Source organism: Geotrypetes seraphini, chromosome 2, assembly GCF_902459505.1.
Source record: "Geotrypetes seraphini chromosome 2, aGeoSer1.1, whole genome shotgun sequence".
NCBI lineage: Eukaryota > Metazoa > Chordata > Amphibia > Gymnophiona > Dermophiidae > Geotrypetes > Geotrypetes seraphini.
The window spans coordinates 478411269-478436398 of NC_047085.1; the positions used below are offsets into that span (position 1 = coordinate 478411269).

Consider the following 25130-nt stretch of genomic DNA (forward strand, 5'->3'; position numbering starts at 1 on the left):
CCAGCGGGGCACCTGACACTGTCTTCGCTCCTCCCCCATGCCAGCAGGGGAGAGCCAACAGAGGAGGGCTGCAGTCCGGCCATCGGACCAATGGTCGGCTTGGGGGCCCGTTCCAGCGGGGCACCCGACACTGTCTTCGCTCCTCCCCCATTCCAGCAGGGGAGAGCCGACGGAGGAGGGCTGCAGTCCGGCCATCGGACCAACAGTCGGCTCGGGGGCCCGTTCCAGCGGGGCACCCGACACTGTCTTCGCTCCTCTCCCATTCCAGCAGGGGAGAGCCGACGGAGGAGGGCTGCAGTCCGGCCATCGGACCAACGGTCGGCTCGGGGGCCCGTTCCAGCGGGGCACCCGACACTGTCTTCGCTCCTCTCCCATTCCAGCAGGGGAGAGCCGACGGAGAAGGGCTGCAGACCGGCCATCGGACCAACGGTCGGCTCGGGGGCCCGTTCCAGCGGGGCACCTGACATTGTCTTCGCTCCTCCTCCATTCCAGCAGGGGAGAGCCGACGGAGGAGGGCTGCAGTCCGGCCATCGGTCCAACGGTCGGCTCGGAGGCCCATTCCAGCGGGGCACCTGACACTATCTTCGCTCCTCCCCCATGCCAGCAGGGGAGAGCCAACGGAGGAGGGCTGCAGTCCGGCCATCGGACCAACGGTCGGCTTGGGGGCCCGTTCCAGCAGGGCACCCGACACTGTCTTCGCTCCTCCTCATTCCAGCAGGGGAGAGCCGACGGAGGAGGGCTGCAGTCCGGCCATCGGACCAACAGTTGGCTCGGGGGCCCGTTCAAGCTGGACTTTAGTTTTGACTGTTTTGATTTTATTTTCAATTCTTTTTAGTTTATGATATATTTTTTAATCTCACTTATTGTTTTACCACTTATCTTGTTTTATTTTATCATTCAAATTTCATTTAAATTTCCCCAGAATTCTATTGCTTCAACGGTTCTCCCTCTGCATCTATTCTTATCCGCCCCTCTTTTTTCAACCTTTCAAAGTCCTTTAGATCATTGTAGTCTTATTAGAATGTTTATTTTCTTATTTTTCTCATCTATTCTCTATTTTATTTCTTCATTACTCTACTAATTGTCATTTTGCCAGGTACTTTAGTTAGATTGTGAGCCTTCGGGACAGTAAGGGAATTTCTAAGTACCTATTTTACTTATAATTTTAATGCACCCTATTGTCTATTTTTCTGTAAACCGCTTAGAATCCTAACGGAGTTTAGCGGTATATAAGAAATAAATTACATTACAAAATTGCATAATCATGTCATTCATTCATACACACATTACAGATTCTTCTAATGTCTCCTCCACCCTTCTACTCAGTCAAATACTTCTTTGTAATGTCATTCATTCATACATATAGCCCAATTATCCCATCATATCCAATGTCATCTTGTATTAAAACCCCATTCATTAAAAAAAAAAAAAAAACGCTAACCAGTCAATCCTAAGGTTCAGACCCCTAGGTTGAACTGTATCCATTTCAAATATTCATCTTTGCTCATGCCATCAAAGAAAACTCCTCTAGTTTCCCCTTCTTACAGATTGCTCACACTGTTCCAAAACAATGCATCTGAGAGACCCATAATCCGGTTTACATTGCAAACAGTGTACCACTAAAGGCCGTTCCATTCTCCATGTTGTAAGGCAAGACCGATGCTCTAACTGCCTTACCCTAATGGATCTCGAGGTGTGCCCAACATATAAAATTGGAAAAGTACACCAAATTAGATAAATCACTCCACTGGAAAGGCAGTTAGTACTATGTCTTGTGACCAACCCAGTACCAGTGCTGGCTTACTCTCAAGAAAAGGCAGCATTAGGAACTTACGTTCCCTTACCAAAAGAGCTGACCAGGTCAGTAGCCATAGTTGGGAGTTAGCTGGCCACTCCCCAGGCAGTGAAGCTGATCAAGTCAGGGACTGGTTACCTAGCCACACACAGAGGAGACCTCAGGAAAGGTTTATTGCTGAGCCAAGAAGGTTTACTGTTTTTAAAGAGAAGCCTGTTATTTTGAGACAGTCCCTTAAAAATCAGTATGGAGGAATCCAGGATCCTCAGCTTAGAGAATCAATTCCCCTCCTCCACTCCAGATGCAGCAGGTGTGTCTGTTCCAAGCATAAAATGCAGGGCTTGGAACAGCTAGAGAAGGAGCCGGGGGAGGAGCAAGAGAAGCAGGTAAAACAGCCTCAGTAGCAGTGCTGGAGGCAGCAGAAGGAGCTGGTGGAAAGGACCAAGGTAGCAAAGCAGTGCCTTGCTGAACCATGGTTGGGCCAAGAGGTGGACATGCTTGAGGAGGGATTGGCTTCACCCCAAACTCCAAGGAACCACCAGATGGGGAAGCCATGGATACTACCTGTGGGCCAGAGGAGATCAGTTACCTTCCTAAAGTTATGAAGGTGGGTCCCTGAAAGGTTAAACCTTTGAACTGTTTTGAATTGTTTTTTTCCCTTTGCCTGTTTTGTTTAAACTGGGGCTGGGAAGTCGAAGCTTCTACAGGAGGAAGCAAGAAGATGGTTTTTGCGGAGTTTTGGTTTTTCTGTTTTTCCCCTATCAGTGTGGGAAGTTTTCTTTCACTGCATTTCTTTTGGCTGTGAAGTTCTTTTTTCTACTGCTCAGTTTGGCAGTAATTGCAGCCCGGTGTGGACTATTGGGAGAAGGCAAGAGCCCTAGAAGTCAGACCGAGGATTGGCATTTATTTTGAGGGTTTTTTTTAATGCTAATTTGTGACTTTCTTTTCCTTTGTGCAAGCCAGACCACACTTACCACTCCAACCAGGAGGAAAAGGAACAACCTTCCTTTCTTTGAAGTACTTACCAGCATAAAGCCATTACAGGACCTGATTAAACCTGTGAGACCACCTGCAGCACAAGCCATTGCAAACAGCTACAACTCAGTGGTGCAGTTTATGGTGTATCATTTTTCTGTTTGGCATTGCATGTTTCTCTGTAAAGTTTTTTCTTTTTTGATTTGCATGAAAACTGCGATGTGGATTGTCTTTGTGATTTACAATTGCCAGCCTGACTATTTTGCTTTAAGCCCAGTGAAAGGGCTAAATAAGGACTACGGTACTTTTTCTTTTCACTACTTGTTTTGTATGGTGGTGTTTTTGGCTACTACAGCCAGCACACCGGCTGGACCTGGGCAAGCTCCCGGGCCAGGGTTTACTCCTAAGGGTTACCCTAGTTCCAGAGGAACACGCCAGGGATCCGAATCTAGTCCCCACCAGCGCCCTCTGCTGTCCTAACTAGAGGCCTGGTGGGCGACAGTCTTAAAGGATACTTTTTATTCTTCCTCAATGTCCTGCATCACTCCATGTGCTTAGTGCCGTTTATACTTTCAGTGTTGGGTATTGATGTGCTTGAGTTTTCTCCTGTCAGCCTTATTTAAGAAGTGGAGTTTATTGAGAACTATGAAGCTCAACTGAGGTGTTTTGTGCTGCTGGCTAAGTGGGAGAATCTCAGGAACCAATAGCCTTTAAAATAATGAAGTATGTATAGCTGATTGAGTGGGTAGTTGAAATCACCCATTATTATAATGTTGCCCAATTTTCCAGCTTTCCTAATCTCTGAAAACATTTCTTCATCTGTCTGCTCATTCTGTCCCTACCTGTATATTCCAATCCTGGGCCCTCTCTGTACAAATGAAGCTGAATGAGTCCAAAACAAAACTACTCAGGCTTGGCCCAAAATTAGATCAGTTACCCATGCTCATTCCACTACCTTCTGGTCCCTCACTGCAGATCGAATTCTCAAGCAAAGTTTTGGGCATTATTATTGACTCTACACTTTCCTTTAAAGATCATCTCAACTCTCTGGTAAAAAAATATTTTTTTAGTCTTCACATGCTGAGGAAAGTGAGATCCTGCTTCCGCCAACAACATTTTGCTGTCCTTGTACAATCAATAATTCTTTCCAGGCTTGACTATTGTAATTCCATCTATCTAAGTCTAACCAAGAAAATTCTTCAAAGACTTCAGCGGATCCAGAACACTGCGGCTAGGTTGATCTTCGCAAAAAGCAAATTCAATCATGTTTCCCCGATTCTGTCAAAACTTCACTGGCTTCCGGTGATTTCTAGGATTCACTTTAAATGTACCTGCCTAATTTTCAAGATCCTACATGGCATTCTTCCTCCCCTAATCCCACTATCCTGGAATTCTTCGAGACCTGACACTACCAGATCCGCCCATATACTCAAACTATCTTTCCCCTCGTTAAAGGTGTCATGTTTGCAGGTAAATTAGGGAAATTTCTTTTCTTAAAATTCACTGAGCTTTAGAATAACCTCCCTGCCCCGCTGCGGAACCTAGGCTCATTCCAATTATTCCGAAAGCATCTGAAAACCTGGCTTTTCTCCTAAACGTAAAGCTATCTATTTAAAATGTAAAGCTAGCTATCCTCCCATAACCTCTAATTTCTTAATATGTCCTTCCCTCATTTATTGAATTACCTGTAAACCGTGTCACGCTCTATCTTTATGGAGATGATGCGGTATACAAACTTAAGGTTTAATTTAGTTTCCCTTCACATATTGAATTTCTATCCACATGGATTCCACACAACTATCTGTGTCATGCAGAATGTTTATTTTGTTCGATTCAATTCCCTCTAACATATAGTAACCCCCCCTCCAATTTGATCCACTCTATCATTGCAATATACTTTGTACCCAGGTAACACAGTGTCCCATTGATTGTCCTCCTTCCACCAGGCCTCGGAGATGCCTATTACAGTACTCCCCTGATATTCACTCTCCTACTTTATTTTTTTTGACTTCTAGCATTTGTATACAGACACTTCAAATTGTGTTTTTTCCTTGTATCTACAGGATGCTGAGAAGATGACAGATATAACTTGACGTCTTTACTCTGCTTCCATCTTAAGCACTCTTGGCTTTCTTTCACCATTTTTGAAACCTCTCTACAGGGACTCCCTAAATGTTCTGATTCAACAGTATCCTTCAAGGATACTCCACACTCAATCATCTGCTCCTGGGTGACTGTCAGCTTTCTCCCCCATCTTAGTTTAAAAGCTTCTCTATTTCCTTTTTAAATGTTAGTGCCAGCAGCCTGCTTCCATCCTGGTTAAGGTGGAATTCATCCTTTTGGAAGAAGCTCCCCCTTTCCCAGAAGGTAGCCCAGTTCCTAACAAATCTAAATTCCTCAACCCCGCACCATCGTTTCAACCACACATTGAGACTTTGGAGCTCTGCCTGCCTCTTGGGTCCTGCGCATGGAACATGGAAAATGTTACCCTGGAGGATCTGGATTTCAGCTTTCTAGCTAAGAGCCTATAGTACTATGACAGTTGGCTCCTCCCCAGTACTATCTAATATCTAAGTGATGCATGAGGTCTACCACCTTCGCACCAGGCAAGTGACCAGGCTATCCTCACGCCCAACAGCCATCCAGCTATCTACGTGCCTAATGACTGAATCTCCCACTACAACGGCTGTTCTAGCACCTCCCTTCTTGGCTGAAGCCCTTGGAGATTGATCCTCGATGCAAGAGGATATTGCATCTGCATCTGAAGGTCTTGCTACAGGATCATTTAGTGTTTTAGTCTTAGCAAATAATGAAATGTAACAAGAATATGTACTGTTCATCTGTTGTCCTAAGTAGGTTAATGGACTATTTAAATTAAGACTATAATTAAAGGAAATGAGCTTTGGATAGGTGGGAGGGAATGTAGACTAAGTCAGACTGTGCCTGCCAGAGACTATCTCTAGCACAAAGTTCAAGTTTAAAAACTACAGCTAAGTAAAATTTGCTCTTTTAAGATCCATAACTCTTTCTAAAGGAACCTACAAATTGGCCAAGCTCAGAGCAAAATAATGTTTACTTAGCTAGAGAAATATCCTGTCTCCTCTTCACTCAGAAAGATATGTTCTCTCCTTTCCTCTCAGAGAGAAATATGTCCTCTGCATCAAAGGAGCTCAGGGACAACCCCTGAATGCAATGTGAACATATATACAGCATTCTTCAAAGCCCAAAGGGCTGACTGGCATCCAAGAATCAAACCTGGAGAAGCATAAACAGAATAAGACAGTAGGCAGGCACAGAAAGGACAGGGCAGGAGTCTAGAATGGCACACTTATCTACTGGAAAAGATATTATCAAAGTAAGTACATAATCTCTTTTTCGAGTGCAACAGGTGTGTCATTCTAGACAGTGGGATGTACAAAAGTAGTCCCAAACTCCTAGGGCTGTCTGACTGCAACAGCCTTCAAGACCGAGGACCCAAAAGCAGAGTCTTGCTGCCACATCCACCCTGTAAAACTTGGCAAATGTGTGCAGAGTGGACCAAGTGGCTGTTCTACAAATCTCCACAAGGGAGATTGCCCTAGCCTCGACCCACAAGGAGGCCATGCTCCTGGTCGCATGTGCCTTAACAGAAACAGGAGACTGTTTACAGCAAAGAATGTAGGCTAACAAAATGGCATTATGGATCCATCTAGAAATATTGGCCTTGCTTAGAGGAATGAGTCAGCACAAAGAAATGGTCAGAGAGGCAAAACTCATTGGTGACATCTAGATAACGCAGAACTTTGCACACATCCAACTTCTTCAAAAATACAATCCTGCTTCTTAGAACCAATAGGCTGAAAATAGGCAAACACACTTTTTGATTAACATGGAATGTCGACACTACCTTTGGCAGAAATGAAGGTACTGTGTGGAAAAAGATCCCAGTCTCCAAGTTCTTCAAGAATACAAGACAGAGCCTGGAGCTCTGAGACACATCTTGCTGAGGTAATGGTGACCAGAAAACCTGCCTTTAGAATTAGGTCCAAGAGGAAAAATTATTTCAGAAGTTCAAACGGAGGTTTGATGAGGCCAGACAGAACCAAATTAAGGTACCATGAAGGGAAAGGGTTTGATTAGTGATTTAATGTGAAGAGCACCTTTCAGAAATCTGGCTATGTCAGGATGAGATGCAAGTGAAGGACCATGGCCCCTGGATCTGAAACAAGAGAAGCCATGAAGTGACCCTTATCAAGGCCTGCTTGGAGAAAGGTTAGCACCACTGAAACTGGAGCAGAATACCGCTCAACACTTTCCTGGTCACACCAATGTTGGAAAGTCTTCCATGCTAACTGAACAACATCATAATTAAGGGAGTGTGTGGTACAGGGGTTAGAGCTAAAGCCTCAGCACCCTGAGGCTGTGGGTTCAAATCCATCATTGCTCCTTGTGATCCTGGGCAAGGCACTTAATCCCCTCATTGCCCCAGGTACACTAGATAGTGCCCACCAGGACAGATAGGGAAATATAATAAAGTACCAGAATGTAAACTACTTAGGATATAAGTGGTGCTTATCCAGGAACATCAAAGCTGTACTCTCTGTCTGTTCAGTGTCTTCCTCTCCATTTGTATTCTGTAATTCGCTGGCCATCCATCCCCTTCATTGTAACATGTTAATACTATATTGTAGTTCGCTGATTGTTAAGATTGTAATTCATTGGTCTTTAAGATTGTAATTCGCTGATTGTACAGCTCTCTTTATCGTGAACCATCTAGAAGTCGTAAGATTATGGCGGTATAGAAAAATAAAGTTGTTATTATTATTATATGAATATTTAAATAAATAAATATTCCCTATATCAAGGTCAGCTACCTCAGGGAAGCGGCTGACTGAGAAGAGGACGTGCCTAGAGGCAAAGCTAATGAGAGACAAGTCCAAGGCGGCTATCCTGAAAAGCATTCCACATTCATAAATTCTGAGAAGGCCTCCAGACTCTGGAAAGCAGAGTCATCATTAGATGAGTTGACCTTGCATTTCTTGGCAAGTGGGGCATCTGCATCCTTTTGTGCGGAACTTTCAGCCTTGCTGAACCCCAAAAAGGAAATGTCCACCCCCAATAGGCTAGCCACCTATTTAGTCACCTGTTTAGATAGGGGAGAGGTGAAGTATGGCGCTGCCGCCTCTCCCCAGCTATACCACATGGCACATGATACAGGGTCGCTCCTGAGATGCCAAATTTTTGCAATCCTGGCAAGGATATGATGCAGAAGAGCCCATGAATTCCATCTCAACAAGGTTTGAGGCAAAATCTGCAGTTTTGGAAGTGCAGGGAACTTTTAAGAAAAAATTGCTAAAATACAAGATGGCCGCCGCTATGAAATTTGTGCCAAAATTGTGATATTTTATACACTCAGCAAAGTTTAAAAATGGTGATTTCAGGATCTTCCGGGTGGGGGAGCATAGGGGAACATGCAGAAACCTTTAAAACTTCAAAATATAGAAACATAGAGTATGACGGCAGAAAAGGGCCAACGGCCCAAGTCTGCTCACTCAACAACCCTCCCTTCTTCGAGGATCCAACTTTTAAGTATTCCTCTGAAGCGACCCCATCTGTCTGTCCCATCGTTCCTTGAAGTTGAGTGTGGTACTAGCCTCGACTACCTGACTTGGAAGACCAATCCATCGATCATCACCCTTTCGGTGAAGAAATACTTTCTGGTGTCTCCATGAAATCTTCCCCCCCCCCTGAGTTTTAGCGGATGCCCTCTTGTCACCATGGGACCTGTAAGCCAAAAGATTTCTTCCTCCATGATTCACCTCACAGGCTGTAACAGCCTTACTCACTGTGACCTGTGCTGGAAATGTGCTGCAGTTTGCCTCAGCTCTTACAGTAGCTGGAATCAGAAGAATCACTGCCTCATGCTAGTAATGCCTCTGGACGCTGTACATTGGATTGCCAGTCAAACATGGTGTCTGACCTTATCACCACCTCCACAGACCGATGGACGCATTAATGGAAAGGGTGGAGGCAAAAAATGCAGCCAGCACCCTGCAAGACACCACTGAGCCTCCAAAGGGCGACTAACAGCCTGTGCTTGAACTCCTGCTAAATAGTAGGTGAGAAAAGAGTGGGGATAGCCCTGAGCTCCAAATAAACAAATGGAGCCAACAGGTACCACCATGGATCAGTCTGTCAGCGGCAGAGTTGAAGAAAATGCCCCCGAAAAGGATCTAAAAGCACTGAAGAAAATAAGAAAAAGGGGAGAGCAGAACAGAAACATTCCTTCAGATTCATGTACAGAAGGGAAAAACTACAGCTCCTAGTGAAGTAGAGGAGGGGCACAGAAAAAATCCAGAGTGGATTCCTTCTACAGATGGCTCATGGACATAGGGAGATAACCCACATGTCTAGAATGACACACCTATTGCACTGGAAGGAGGGTTTAGTTTACACTTTGGTCTAAAGACGAGAAATAAACATAATTATTTATTTATATACCACATAAGCCTTACAGTTCTGATAAGGAGAAAAGCATCAAGGGATCTCTCAAGCTGCTGCTGGGGTTTAAAGCAAATGCCAACCATATAGTTTAAATGTTGACAAAATAATTTGTAGCTTTTTTGAGGTTGAAAATTTTAAAGACAGATTGGATTGCCTACTGGGGTAAACAACTTTGAAAATTACATTACATTACATTACATTACATTAGGGATTTCTATTCCGCCTGTGCCTTGCGGTTCTAGGCGGATTACAATAAAGATGAATCTGGACATTTCCAGTAGATTTACATTACAGGAGAAGAGTAGATTACAAGTAACTGTGAAGAGTTATAATACATTCAACATCGCAGCAGATATAACATAGCCTCGGATTACAATAAGGAAGATATCTGGGCATTTCCAGTAGAATTACATTACAGGAGAAGTGTTAATTACAGGTAATAGTGAAGAATTACAGTACATTCAATATCACAGGCGATGTTACATAGCAACTGAGTCAATGTCATGCTCTGGCAAATGGAGAAGGAGATGGCATTGAAACAACCAGCAGGGTTGTATTTACCCCTGCCATAAATACTAATACATTACTGGAAATACCAGCACCAATAATTTATCTAGTGTTCAACATTGAGTTTAATGCTGAATTTTCTAATGGCATTTAGAAAATAGGTGTTATATTCTGAAGATAACATCCACATTAAAATATTTTGTTACCGAGTGAAAATGACTGATATTTTAAGCTTCATTTTTATTTAGTTTTTCCAGTTGTTTACACAGTATAACTGTATACAGAAAACACAAATTAGTAAATAGGCTTCCTGCTGTCACGTAACTTACATTTTCATTCCTTGCTGTTATACAAGCTTTGCTTTCTTGCAGTTTCCATTTTGCTGGTAGTTGACTCTTGTTATTAATCTGAAAAGCACTTAAGGTTTTCTCTCCCAGTTTGATCAGACCTAGCTTGAGTGATGGGATGTCAATAGAAACAGTTGGTCCCTAAAAACAAGGCAATATGGGACTCATAATAAAAACTTTAAAATGTCTAAAAACCTGTGCAAGTCTGCACTTGGATGACCTAAAAGACAGGTCGTCCAAGTGCCAAACCAATTTTCTGGACGTATCGTGGGACTTTTTAGACCTCTGAATCCCGCTAAAGAGGGCATATCTGGAGGAGTGGTTAAGGCATTATGTGGGCGGGATGGGGGGTCAACCTATACTTAGTTGTCCTGCAGGGATAATTGAATGTTTTACTAGACATCCTGGACGGAACTTAAACATTGTGAGTTAGACCAATGCAAATACAAGTATAAGTGCCGTAAAGGTACCCAAAATGACCAGATAACCACTGCAGAGACAAAGTAAAGACCCCTATAGACTCTCCCAGTGTTCACTGACCCCCTTCACCCCCCCACAAAGAATATAAAAGTACATACCTGTTTCTAGAACATCAGCACCTGGTATAGGAAAGCATAGTAGAGTTGCATAGAGGTGTCTTAAATAGCCTGGGGGGGTGGGATAGTGAACCACAGAGAGGAGGACCCAGGCTCATAAACCATTCTAATCTCTACATTTATGGTGGAACATGTGCACCCCCCAAATTCCTCCCCCCCAACCTTACTCTACTGCCATATAGGTACCACCTGCAGCCATAAGGGCTATTGGGGTTGTAGATAAGTGGGTATAATGGGTTGGGGGGGCCTCACCATAACCTATAAGGGAGTTCTGGTAAGATGTTTATGTTTTGAAGTTCACAGCAGTGCCTTCTAAGGTGCCCCACTGCTTCGTTGCCATGTCTGGGTGGCCAGTCCATTACAAGATTGGCCCCTCCCATGTCAAATGGTCTTGTTCTGGGTGTTTGGGACTTGGACAAAATTTTTGTCGAAAATGTGGTATAAACATAGATATCCTTGTGGTCTGGACAAACAATAGCCTGGACCTCCAGATAGACGATTTAAAAAAAAAAAAAAAAATTCTAGATGTATTTTTCGAAAATGGGCATTTTCCCACTGCCGACTTTGGGTGTCTAGCGCCATATGTCTGAATCAGACTTAGATGTATTGTCACAGGGTAGCCCCTGTGACTGTGAAGCTAGGCCCAAGGAAGCCTGTTACTAGAACCAGGCAGGAGGAAATAAAGCCAGTTTTCAAGGTGACACCGCCAACACCCCAGCCTAGATCCAGGAGTACATAAGGAAAATATAACCATTTGTATTCTCCTAGTTGTGGGCTGAAAGAGGGGAACAAGATTCTGTAGGAATTAGCAGAGCTAGGTTGATTGTTCCTAGTGGGGTGTTTGAGCAGGTTACACACAACAACTATGGAGGACCTAATTCAGTGCAACACATTAGGGAACACTGCATACTTGTTCCTCGTTACCAAAACTCCTATAAGAACAGGCAGCTGGCTCAAAGGGAGCAGCCACCTAATCAATCCAACCCTGGAGGAGAATGGAACAGTGAGGAGAAACTAATACCTAGAGCAAGGAGGAGCACTACACAATTCAAAACACAGGTTAGCCCTGAATGTAATCTTACCAGTGATGCTTTTGATACTGAAGCATTTAATGATTACTTGGATGATATTGGAGAAAGTAATGAGAATGCTTATCCAGAAGAGGCTATGAAATTTGTTGAAGGGAATTCAGAGGCAAATGAATATGCTATGGACATAGACTATGGCTGAAGCAGGGCTGTTCTGAACCTGGACATTATTATAAACCTGTTGTTGAAGTATTCCCAAGCTGAGCAGAAATGCAATATTTGTTCTTTAACAGTATTGACTGCTATATACTGCTGCTCTAAAACTTTAAAACCTCTAAAGCTACCTAAGAAAGTGTGGAACTAGAAAAGGAAAGTTATTGGAGTTTTATTTTTCTTCTTTTCTGGCTGTGGTAGTTAGCTCCACACAGCCAGGGAAGATGCCTTTAACTGTTTGTCTGGATTGTGGGTCCTATTTGGGGAGGGATCACATCCACTGGTCAAGTGTGGGAGGAGGCCCCTTTCTGCCCCTGAGTTTAGCTGGAACAAAAACTCAGTGTGGCAAGTCCAGGCAGGCACTGCCTAAGAACCATTTTTGAATATGAAGTTTTGAAAGTAAATGAATGAGTTTCTCTGTATGGAAGGTTTAGCTCACTGAGGGAATGAAATAAATGAAAGACCTGCCTCAGTGTAGGCCCCAGATCTATTGGCCTGTATTCTAGAAGCTTTTTTGTTTTGCTTGATATTTGGATTTTGGGTTTGAGCAATTGAAGTTGAAAGTTGAACTTGAGCACTGCTAAAGCCTTGGTAAATTGGGATATTGCACGGAAGGAATCTGGTGTGTAAAGGAAATCTTTTGATGAAGAATTTTTGATCTTTATTTTCTTGAATATTTTTGCAGTGCTTGTTTGAACTGTTGTTGAAATGCTTTGCCTATTATTCTTTGGAATAAAAGACTTTATGCTTTGAACGTTGAGGAACTGTGTAAATTTAGCTGACCATTTAATCCACCACTCCAAAAGCTGATTGCTGCTCGGTCAGCCCCGTGTGCTCCGAGCACTTCTGGCCTGCCCTGTGTGGCTACGGCCACGCCCGGTGACACTATGTTTTGATTATGCCTCTCCACGTCAATAAATGGCTTTTGATTCAGAAAGGTGAAAAATTCACTATGACTGACACACAGGCCTCTCTGTGATTTCAATCTAAGATCATGGGGGTAATTTTCATGCAGAGGCTGGATGGACATTGAGGAAAAATGATTACAGCTGCAAGGCACCAAGGAGAAGATCAAGTTGTCCTTTAAAAATGTATTTGCTTCAGCTCACAGTATACCAAAACTCCTTGTTAAATTTAGAAATAGCCCTCTATTACCCTGATTCTATAAACTTGCATGCAATTTTACCTCCAGATTCTGTATTTCCTGACAAAAGCTGAATATATAAATTTGCGTGTGCAACTTATTTATCGACGCCGGGAGGAAAGCCAGTCATAAGCGGTCTCGCGACTTTTCAGTCTTTAAGCCTGTAAGGAGAATAACTGTGGCAGAAAGAAGCAGGCTATTCCAAACCACTGAGAGGACGGGTCATGTGTAATCCTACAGGGACTAACAGAAAGAAGAGTATCGAAGGTAAAGGGTGGAAAGAAGGGGGAAAGAGTGAGAGAACAAGGGAATGCTTAAATGGATAAAGAAAACTGTGGCCAAATAATGACAGTACACTTTTGCACTGTCCCTACCAGGTTCTGTGAATGACGTCACCCACATTTGAGAATATGCTGCCTGCTTGTCCTAGGATAAAATGTAATATCTTTAGTTTACTAACCAACCTAAAAGCTTAAATGGAGAAGGGAACAACTCCCAGTGAGAAGTGGCTGTAGATAGAAAAAAAATCCCCTGAAATGAAATATATTCTTTTACTTACCTTGAATGAAGCTTCAACATGCAGTAAAACAGGTTCAGGAGAGTGTTGGATATTACATCTGAGTTTATGGATAACAAATCTATTTCTTCCTCCAGTCAAATTAATTTCCAATTCACAGCACTCATTTGGCTCTGGGGGAAAAAAAATAAAACTTTCCTTTAACTTTTGGATAGTGTATTGTAATTGTGTTATTTTCAATCTTTAGCAGAAACATGCTTGTTTATTATGGATTTTTAAATTTAATTACTTGTTTGGGAGGGAGGGGAGGTAATGAGTTGTGGGTGGTTAGCACAGAAAAAAATTGATGTTTCTTTCCTTTTGTAATATTACTGCTTGTTCTTTTTCAATAAACATGTGTTTCAAAAACATGTCATTACTTGCCTACACTAAATCTGAGCTCAAGGGAAGTTACAATAAGGTACCCAAGTTATAAATAGAGTGTTTGTTAGGTCTCCCTGTTAAACAAATTAAACAGCTACAAACTTTGCAGAATGTTGCTGCCATATTGATATTGGGGGAGGCGGACTTGATCATATCACCCTGCTTTTATGAGAATTGCATTGGTTGCCAATTGAAGCAAAAATTTAATTTAAAAGCTTGATCTTCATTTTTAAGATTTTACATGGTATATGCCTAGGATATTTGCAAGATTTGATAGCTCTGTATCAACCAACTCAGTATTTACGCTCATCTTGAGAGTTGCAGTTAGTAATACCTTTTTGTAACGTTTGTAGACTGGTTACTGCTAGAAAGAAAATTTCACTAGGCCTAGTGAAATAAGAAATCTGTCTATATGTTATTCAGGAAGGCTTTCACACATGGTTATTTCAGAAATATCTTTGAATTGGGAGGAGTGGGAACCTGAGTAATATATTGTTATGTCTGTATTAATTTTAGATGAATACATTGGATGTTTGTGTTTTATACTAGGCTTGCATATTTAATGCATAAATAATGCGATTAACAAGTTAAATGTTGTGATCCCGTAGAACCACCACCGGGATACCAGTAGAGGGAAAGAGCCCACTAATGCCTTTTGTGCACCCTTTCAGTCAAATCTGAGAGTCCACACTTCTTTCCCCAATCAGTTAAATAAAACTTTATTCACCAACTTAAACTGGAATAGCTTGTTATTCTTTTAACACAAAGCACATCACTCAGGCGGGCAGTTTAATGGGCATACAGCATATTCCCCTTCTATCTTTACAGGGTCTCCATTTCACCCCAGCTTCTTCCAGCAGTACTGATCTCTCTGTCTAACTTCTCCAGTTCCTTTCATCAACCCAGGGGCTAGCCCTACCTGTTTCTCCCAAACAGTGTTAACAGGCTTTCCCAGCACAGCCCTTAATGGAAAATTGGGTTTCTACCTTCAATAATCTTCTTTCTGTTAGTCCTTGTAGGATTCCATAAACTAGGTGTTCAATCCCAACCTGCAATCTGGGAGATGCAGAAATCCAACACTTTCCTGAGCACTTGCTCCTTCCCCTTTGACTGAGAACTAGAAACATATCCAGTGGAGTCCCAAAGCCAAGCAACATACCTGTTCAAATCCATGACAAGAGGGTATGAGGGAAGATCCCTAGCATCATAAACAATTTCTGACCTGGTCTGCTCTGCAAAACATGAAACAAGAAATAAACGGGCACAAAGACAATCCAGCAAAACATTGAAGAACAACGTAGAACTAACCTGCTGTGTGCAATGAGCACCCATAGTAGACAGCCTTCAGTTAAGCATACTCACAGAAGTGGAAAACTCCCCACAGGATCTAGCAACTGGCTGGAAATTCACTCACTCGGCGGGCAAAAGTCAGCCCACACAAGGCTCTTTTTGAAGACGACGAGCCTTTTAGGAGTGCTGAGCACAAGTTTCAACACGATGCTCAGGTCCTAAACACTGGATACATCAACTATGTGTGTCAGTGAGTGATATAGAGCACTGGCACCTACAACACTTTTTAAACGGGAAAGGGGCTTTGACATCAAAGGAAAAATTTTGGAAATGAGAAGAAAAAATAAATAAATTTTGGCAACCGAGAAGAAAAAATAAATAAATAAACGAAGTGGACCCAACGGCTGAACTGAGGACGAATTAAAAAATTAAATTTTTTCCTTTCCTTCTTATATATATATATTTTAAAATAAGAAAATAATTAATGGTTTAGAAAACCCTGGCAAAAAGAGTCAGTTGACGGGAAGGCAACAGAGTCCAAAAATACACTACTTCTTTGCTCCATGTGAAATGAAGAACTAAGGAACCGTGCGCTGACTTCGGGCAGGAAGGCACTCAAGCATGATGTGCAGTGCGGGAAGTCTCGAAGCTTCGCAAAGCTTAAAGGGCCAGTACACTTTTACCACAGTTTGTACCGGGCTCCATAGATGACGTCATCCACATGTGAGAATATGCTGCCTGCTTGTCCTAGGATAAAGTGTTTTTACGATTGTTTATGTATAATGTGCAATAACTGCTGGAATTTTGTTGTGGAGGGATCTACATGTATAGTTGGTGTTGTGGATGTTTGTTATGGTTTATTTAGTTATATCCCCCTTTTAACAAGGTGTGTTACAATACCACATTCACAATAAGCATTACAAACAACCATAAGACACACATGTACAAATGTCATCAACATATCATACAATTTACCCAATACAATTGCTCATGCTTCATTTCACAAAAAAGATGTCTCTTCAAAAGCCTCTTAAAAACAATCATGTCCTTTTGCTTTCTAATATACATCGAATGACATTCCACGCATCTGGACCCTCAAAGGAAAAAGCTCCCATTCTCGTGACTTTCAACTTTGCCTGCTGTATAGTAGGAACATAAAACTCTAGTTTGAGCAGAGCGTAAACTATGTGATGGTACATACTCAGATATACAGTTGATTAAGTATCTCGGAGCCATTCCATGAAGGCAAAGGTAAGTGAGCAACAGCAGGTTATATCGTATTCTAAAATCAATCTTCAACCAGTAAAGTTTCACATAAAATTCAGACACATGGTCAAATTTCCCAATACCAAACGGAACAGGAATAATCGAGTTTTGTGTAACTTGTAGCGCATGAATTGCACTCTTGGGAACACCTAGCAGCACCAAATTACAATCGTCCAAACTGGGCAACACTACAGATTGTAGAGCGCACTTAAAATTGGCACCAGACAAGCAAGATTTAAGATTGAAATAAATCTTCTTAACCCTAGCAAGAATATGAGGTTGAAAGGACAAACGGGCATCTAAAATGACTCCCAGATATTTAGCTTTATCGGAGAGTTCGATGGTTGTCCCTAAAATTTGTACATCACTTTTGTCTTGGAGATATTTATAAACAAAATAAAAATAAAGCTATAAAAATATACCTATATTTCCAGTGTATGGCTCGATTTGAATAATGTCACAGTCAATGATTTTCTCCCATTCATATGTAATGGCTGTTTTACTGTTATTCCACATCTAAAGAATAAAAAGAGAGATAATGCAAAATGTTAGATACTACAAAGCAGAAATATTTGCTTAGTGAACATCAAAATTTCTGCATAGATTCATTTTATAATGGACTATTCCAATGATCCTAAAGATCTAGCCATATAGCATGGCTAAAAAACTTATACTCATCACAAGAACTGAAGTTGGAAAGTTTTTCATTTATACCTGAAACCTTCAAAAAAAACACAGTAGGAAAAAACACAGGCAGAACAATTGACTGATTGAGATGAAAAGTGACAACTTTTGGAAAAAACTCTGGACTTGTACACAGAACCACCTTGTCATGATGAAAAACTGTGAAGGGTGAATCTGCTACTAATGCTTGTAATTCAACGACCCTCCTGACAGAGGTGAGAGCAATACGGACAATCACTTTCCAGGCAAGAAACTTAAGATGAGCTGTTTCAACAAACTGGAAAGTATGTCTATTTTCAGTTAGTAGGAAATCCACTATTCCAATTTCCAAGTTTACAGTATCTTTGAGGTTAGGGATCATCAATCTCTCCAGTATTTCTCAACCAATGCACTTTTAAAGTGGTCCGTACCGGGGCTCTGTCGGTGACGACACTCATATGTGAGAATATCTGCCTGCTGTCCCTGAATAACACCTGTTACGGTAAGTAACTGTGCTTTATCCCAGGACAAGCAGGCAGCCTATTCTCACGTATGTAAGACCTCCAAGCTAACTGAGATGGGATGGTGGGAGTGTTGGCCTAAGAAAATAAATTTTGAAATACAGATTGGGTAAAGTGCCCAATCTGGAAAAAGAAGCCAGAGAGTAGTGAGATGTGAAGGTATGTACTGAGGACCAGGTGACAGCTGTATAGATTTCCTCAATGGTGTAGATCTAAGGAAAGCAACAAAAGCTGCCAGAGCGCTAACTTTGTGGGCTGTGACACTATTTTCCAGTGCCAGTCCAGTCTAGGTATAGCAGAAAGAGATGCAGGCAGCCAGCCAGTTGTAAATCGTTTGCTTGAATACAGGGTGATCAAAAGAAATGAAAAGTTGGGGAGAAGTTCGCTGTGGCTTTGTCCGGTCAATGTAGTAAGCCAAAGCTGCCGTACAGGCCAAAGTATACAAAGCAGTGTTTCTAGCATGAGAATGAGGAGTAGGAAAAAACACAGGCAGAACAATTGACTGATTGAGATGAAAAGTGACAACTTTTGGAAAAAACTTTGGACGTGTACGCAGAACCACCTTGTCATGATGAAAAACTGTGAAGGGTGAATCTGCTACTAATGCTTGTAATTCAACGACCCTCCTGACAGAGGTGAGAGCAATACGGACAATCACTTTCCAGGCAAGAAACTTAAGATGAGCTGTTTCAACAAACTGGAAAGAACTATATAGTAAGGTCCCAGACGACATGTGGAGTCTGTAGAGGTGGTTTCACAGCGAAAAAAATCCTTTCATAAACCTGGAAACCAAGTGGAAAGGACTACAGTAGGGCCCAAACGACAGGAGAAGGCATGAGGTGTGGTTACACATGAAAAAGCCCTGTCTTGAATTTGGAAACCAGAGGATAAGCAGTAAGAGGTTGACCCTTGACTGACAGAGGAAAAACTGCAATAGCACTTAAAAGAAGTCTGAGAGATAGAGACTCGAATCAACAAAAAAAGAAAATAATCCAAAATCAATTCCACTGTCAATGAAGGTGGAACATGAAGATAAAGAAGACACCAGGAAGAAAACCTAGGCCACTTTTGATGGTAACATTGTTGAGTGGCTGGGTTCCTGGAAACATCCAGAAGTTAATGAACAGGCTGAGAAAGTGAGATGGATGCAGCCCGAGATAAACCAAACTGTCAGGGGAAAGCATTGCAGATTGGTATGAATCAGTGATTTCTGAGTCTGAGGGAACAGAGTAGGAAATATTAGAAGATGTATAGACTCCCTGAAGCTGAGTTGAAGGAGAAGGGAGAACCAATGTTACCTGGGCCACCATGGAGTAAAGAGAATTATGGTGGCTGCTTCTCTCTTGAGCTTGAATAAAGTTCTCAACATGAGAGGAAGTGGAGGGAATGCATATAGAAACAGGCCCGCCAGGGGGGGCGTGGCTTAACGCGATCACGAATGGAAGCGTAATCGCAAAGCTCCTCTACAACTAGGCACAGAATATTAAAAAAAAATTTTTCCTTCTAAAAAAATTCATCAAAAAATAATTATTAAAGAAGCTGAACATAAGACAAATGAAAATATCCTCTTTTACTAAAGCTGAAGCGAAGCTGAAGTAGTGTGAGCTGAAAAGGCAGAGTGCCGTTTTTTTTCAACGGTTTTATGAGACTTGACTGCAGCGCCGAGAAAGTGAAGCGTGTGAGTAAACAAAAGACAGAGATAGAGGCACAGATATAGAGGATGATTGTGTCATGATATTGTTTAACATAATATATGAAAAATAAACCGATGAATGTTGCCAGCCTTCGACGAAACTGAAGAGGCTTGGGAGAGAAAAGCTGAGAGAGGAATGGCGGCGAATTGAATGGTGAGGCGCTAAAAACAGATGAAAATCAGTTGCTTGGGAGATTATTGAAATATAAAAAAAATTACTGGAGTGAATGTTGCTCTCCTCTATCGTAGCTGCGAATGGGCTTGTGAGAGGAGAGCCGGAAGAAAGGATTGCCGATTTTTTTTTTAAACGCTAATATTGAAGATAAAGTACCGTTTTTTTTTATCTATAATGATACTGTGAGATTTGAAATGCAGCGCTGAAACAGCCTGTAAATGAAAAGCCGAAAGAGAGAAATACTTGAGTAAATTTCGCTCTCCTCTATCACAGCTGCGATTGGGCTTGTGAGAGGAGCTGCAGGAGGATTGCTGATTTTTTTCTAAACATTGAAACGGCGAGATATTGAAAGATATTGAAAGAAATATTGAAGATAAGTAACAGATCGGTGCACCATTGGAGACTAATAAATGACAGAGGGTGAAGCCAAGCTGGAGAAAAATTGACCAAAAAGAGGAAAGTTTCAAAGCGGTACTAAAATTAGTACTTTAAAAAACTGAAGCAGCAAGACATTGTGGCAATCAAGAGAAGCAAAAAAAAAAAAAAAAAAACAGAAGACAATTGCTTCAAATTGCTCAAAATAAAGGAAAATAATTCTATAAAGTGTTGCTCTCCTCAATTGGGGCTGAGATTGGGCTTGTGAGAGGAGAAAAATAAATAAATAAATACCAAGAATTTTTTTGTCAACGCTGAAATGGTGTCTCATTGAAAGAGAGAGTGAAAGTCAAGAGAGATTTAAGAGAAGGAAATGTTGTTGGACTGAATGTTCCCTCCTTCATTGAAACAGTAAAGTGAGAAAAATAAAAGAAAAAAAGGAAAGATTTTTTTAAATTGACATAAGTAAAGGAAAAAGAAGGAAAAATCACAAATAACCATCTAGCTAATATTAAAGAGATAAATAAACTAAAAAAGGAATACTCAATATTGTGACAGAAAACTAAAAAAAAAGAAAAGGACTTAAAAAGAAAATTTCTACTTCAAAAGATAAAACTAAATCTTGGAAGTAAAGAGATTAAAAACCTAAGAATATCAAATCTAAATCTAAGAGACTAAATATAAGAAATAAGAACAACCAAGAAAAAAGAAAACAACAACATGACAAGTACCAGACAAAACAAAAATGAGGCTGGTACATCTGCAAAAAGACAGAAACAAGACCAAATAACACCAAGCAAAATACCACTTCCTATCGAAGAATCAGACACATTAAGCAAAGCTGAAGTCATGGAAGAATTAAAACAAATCAAACAAATGCTTAAAGAAACTATAACTAATATGTCTGAAATGAAAGAAGAAATTTTAAATATACATAGACAAATGGAAGTTAACAACAAAAGAACAACTGAACTAGAATCAAAAATGGAAACTATAGAATGTGAATCAAAAAGATGTAAAAACGACAACCTGGAATTAAATAAATTAAAAGATCAACTGGAGGATTACGAGAATAGAGGAAGAAGAAAGAACATCAAACTCTTTGGAATACAAGAAAATTTAGAGGGAAAAAATACTATCCTTTTCCTTGAAAATTTAATTCCAAAAATTCTACAATTAGACTTGAAACAACCAATTGAAATTGAAAGGGCGCATAGAATCCCAATTAAAAATTTAGAAAATAAAAACAGACCAAGACCAATCATTTTCAAAATGTTGAGATACCAACAAGCACTAGAGATACTAAATGCCGCAAAAAAAGATAAAAACTTAAATTATAAAGGATCAAGATTATGGTTTTTACCAGACTTCGCCAAAAACACAGCAACTAAAAGGAAAAGACTACTAGACATGAGACCTCTACTCAAAGAAAAAGGATTTAAATATGGTCTATACTACCCGGCGAAAATGAGAGTGTCATCTGGAGACAAGTCATTATATTTTGAGGATCCCGAAAAACTAAAAGAGTTTCTCTCTAAACCAGAACCTATGATATATTAACATAATATATTAAGATGGTTTTGAAGACTTTATGAAAAAACAGAAAATATAACATATCGAAATATTTGAAGAAATGGAAGAAAACAATACAAAGAAAAGACAATAATAATTATATGAAAGAAAGAACAGAATATAGGAAAATTATTAAATAATACACTGCATATATGTTTAAAATAATCATATGTTGAAATCATAATACTAAGGAAATACAAATTAACATATTGTTAAAAGGAAAATGATACATTAATAAAATGTTATGGAAACTGATTAAATAAATATAAAAGATCAATATAGATAGATAGAAGGGAAATTTGTTTAAACAATTGAATATTGATTGCCTGGAATGGGGAGACTGTTAGGATTACAATTCCAATGTGTATCCTTAAGCAGCCAATGTATTGGGTGGGAAAGGGAGGGATAAGGAGAATATTTATTAGAATAATTAAGGGAGATAAATTAGGGTTAAATATGTGTGTCATGAAGAAAATTTTTTTGGATATTAAATATGAAGGAGGAAGGGAAGAATAAGATAATGAAAAGTATTAAAATATATAATGTCGGGGGCGTCACGTGCCTGCAAATAAGATGGCCGCTTAGTGCTTCGTCTCCGCTGCAGCCTCGCCGATTTAACATTTTTTCAGCCCGAAAAAGCGCACGTTGCAACCACAAATCACTACCGGTACGTTCAGAGATGGCCAGCAAATCTAGCAAGACCGACTCCGCTCCCACCACGAGCTCAGCCACGACGCACCCGGCTCCCAAACGGTCCAAACATGAACCGCCGTCTCCCGGTAAGGCCCCGACCTCTGACTCCGCTGATAATGGAGCCTCGATCGCGCGCGACTTGCAAGTCCTGCGCGAACTTATGCAGGAAAACCTGGCTGCAACCGCAGACATTAAGTCTGAAATGACCACTATAGTTGTGCAGTTAAAACAACACAATGCCCGATTAGAACTCGTTGAAGAACGTTTGGCAGCCCATGATTCCCAGTACAGGGACATTAACCGAGACCTGCAAAAACTCACTGTTCTTCAATCAGATATGGAGGATTTATCTAATCGTATGCGCCGAAGCAATGTGCGCCTCATAGGCCTCCCTGAATCTAAAGAGGGGAAAGATATGCTTCAATTTTTACATTCTTTCATTCCTGACATCCTTAACCTCCATTTCTCTCCCCCTCTGGAAATTGAAAGAGCGCACAGGGTCCCATCAGGTCCTCCATCACCCTCTAAACCTCCACGTCCCATTGTTTTCAAGCTTCTACGGTACCCACAAGCCCTTCAAATATTACAAGCTGCAAAATCTGCTCAGAATCTTTCAGTGGATGGTAAAAGGATCCTATTTGTCCCTGACGTCTCCAAAGCCACCGCTCAAAGAAGAAAGGCCTTCCTATCTATGCGACCTCAGCTCAGGAGCATTGGAGCACAATATGGGCTCTATTACCCCGCCAGGATGCGTATAACCTACCATAACACTACTAAAAATTTTGATTCTCCGACGGATCTCCAAAAATACCTTGATGACTCAGTGGGAGCTATGTCTTGATTCATAGGCTCTACCTTTCTCTGTATGCGCAGGCTCTGAAAGGGCTGAATCTGATTCTTTTCATGGTTTTCTAGGGGCGAGCGATGGAGCGGTTCACTGAGCTCCTCTTAACAGCATGCGACCCCATTTCTTGTGCTTTGTTTGTTTTATCATACTAGTTCATTGCAAACATGAGTCCGTCACTTCCCCCTTACACTCTCTCCCTCACTTGGCTCATTGGTGTGATTACCTTTCTCCTTTTCTGCATATATTGAACTTGACCGCTCTCAGCTTATTATGGTCTACACTCAGGTCCTTCTCTATACATGGCTAACCTGAATATTATATCTCTGAATGTTAAAGGGATAAATAACCCAATTAAAAGGAAGAAAATTCTGCACTACCTTAAGCATCTCAATGCTGATATTTGTATGCTCCAAGAAACTCATCTCTCCTCCGAAGAGGCACAGAAGATGTCTGGTGGCTGGGTCCAACATTGCTTTTCTGCACCGGCTCAAGGAAAGAAAAATGGTGTTATTACCCTCTTGAAAAGATCTCTAAATTTCCAGCTTTCGTCTCATAAATTTGATCCTGCTGGCAGATGGTCCTATGTTGAGGGCTCTATAGCAGGTCAACCTCTGAATCTCTTCAACATCTACGCCCCCAACACTGATGACTCCGCGTTCTTCCAATCATTTCATACGATCAGCACAACTTCACTGTCATCCCACACCATATTTGCAGGGGATTTCAATTTCCCCATCGACCCCTTCATTGACAGATCCTCCACCTGCCGCCCAGCTAAACTGGGAGTCCGCTCTGCGCTTCGCCGATTAATGGATTCATTTGGATGGATTGACTTCTGGAGAATTTTACATCCTACTACTAGGGACTATACCTTTTACTCTGCTCCTCATAAATCTCACTCAAGGATTGATTACATATTGGGCTCTAAAGACCTGATGAGTCTAGTTTCTTCTGCAAAAATACATGACATCACTATATCGGATCATGCAGCTGTATCCTGTACTATTCAATGGTCTGCTTATCCTTCTTCTCGTCACTGGCGCCTCAACAATTTTCTTTTACAAGACGAGACTTTCCTCTCACACATCAGGACTGAATCGCAAGCTTTCTTCGACACAAATACTTCTTCAGTTTCGGACTTTTCCCTTGTTTGGGAATCCTATAAAGCCTGGCTCAGAGGAGAAATCATCAGCTACTCAGCCTTTCAACTCAAACAACGCAAATCTACTTTGAACCAATTGGAATCAGACATTCATACATACGAGACACAGCTTTACCATCGCCATGATCCTTCCCTATACAAAACACTGCAATCACTGAAGTTCCAGTACAACGAAATCTTCAGCTCAATGGCCTCAGCATCCATATTTAGAAGATCCGCTACTTACTATTCTTCTTCTAATAAATCGGGCCGTCTCCTTGCTAATTATCTCAAAGGTCGGCGCACCAAACAAAGGATCTCTCACATCAAATCCCCTAATGGTCTCCTGCGCACCTCTACCCAAGATATCCTTGAGGAATTCCGCATTTTCTACAATCAACTCTACTCCTCTGAGTCTTCCTCTGATGATAACTCCATATCGGACTTTCTTTGCTCTCTCAAATTACCCACCCTCTCAGCTCTTCAACAACAACCCTTACAACAGCCAATATCTACAGAAGAAATTCTTCATGCCATCTCCTCCATGCCCTCTGCTAAGACTCCCGGTCCTGATGGCTTGACTTCTGAATTCTTCAAATCGTTCTCCTCCTTCCTGTCACCATATCTACTATCATACTATCATGGTCTGATGTCCACCTCAGCTAACCTTCATCGATTTCTTGAAGCCAACATTATTGTTCTGCCCAAACCAGACAGAGACCCCCAGCTCGTTAAGAACTATCGTCCTATTTCCCTACTCAACCTGGACTATAAAATCTTCACCAAAATATTAGTGTTTCGACTAGAGAAAGTTATGCCTGCTTTGATTCACAGGGACCAAGTTGGTTTTATGAAGGGTCGATATG

The 25130-nt window shown here is 41.3% G+C and overlaps 1 protein-coding gene across 3 annotated transcripts in view; it reads right to left on the reverse strand.

Moving 5' to 3' along the window:
- DLEC1 (DLEC1 cilia and flagella associated protein) overlaps positions 1 to 25130 on the reverse strand; it is a 386841-nt gene that overhangs the window by 193933 nt on the left and 167778 nt on the right. For all 3 annotated transcript variants that reach the window (XM_033931738.1, XM_033931737.1, XM_033931739.1), the window contains 3 exons: positions 17007 to 17100; positions 13648 to 13778; positions 10090 to 10248 (listed from right to left, as the gene is read on the reverse strand). In XM_033931738.1, coding sequence (XP_033787629.1) covers positions 10090 to 10248; positions 13648 to 13778; positions 17007 to 17100 — 384 coding nt within the window. The remainder of the gene's footprint in view (positions 1 to 10089; positions 10249 to 13647; positions 13779 to 17006; positions 17101 to 25130) is intronic.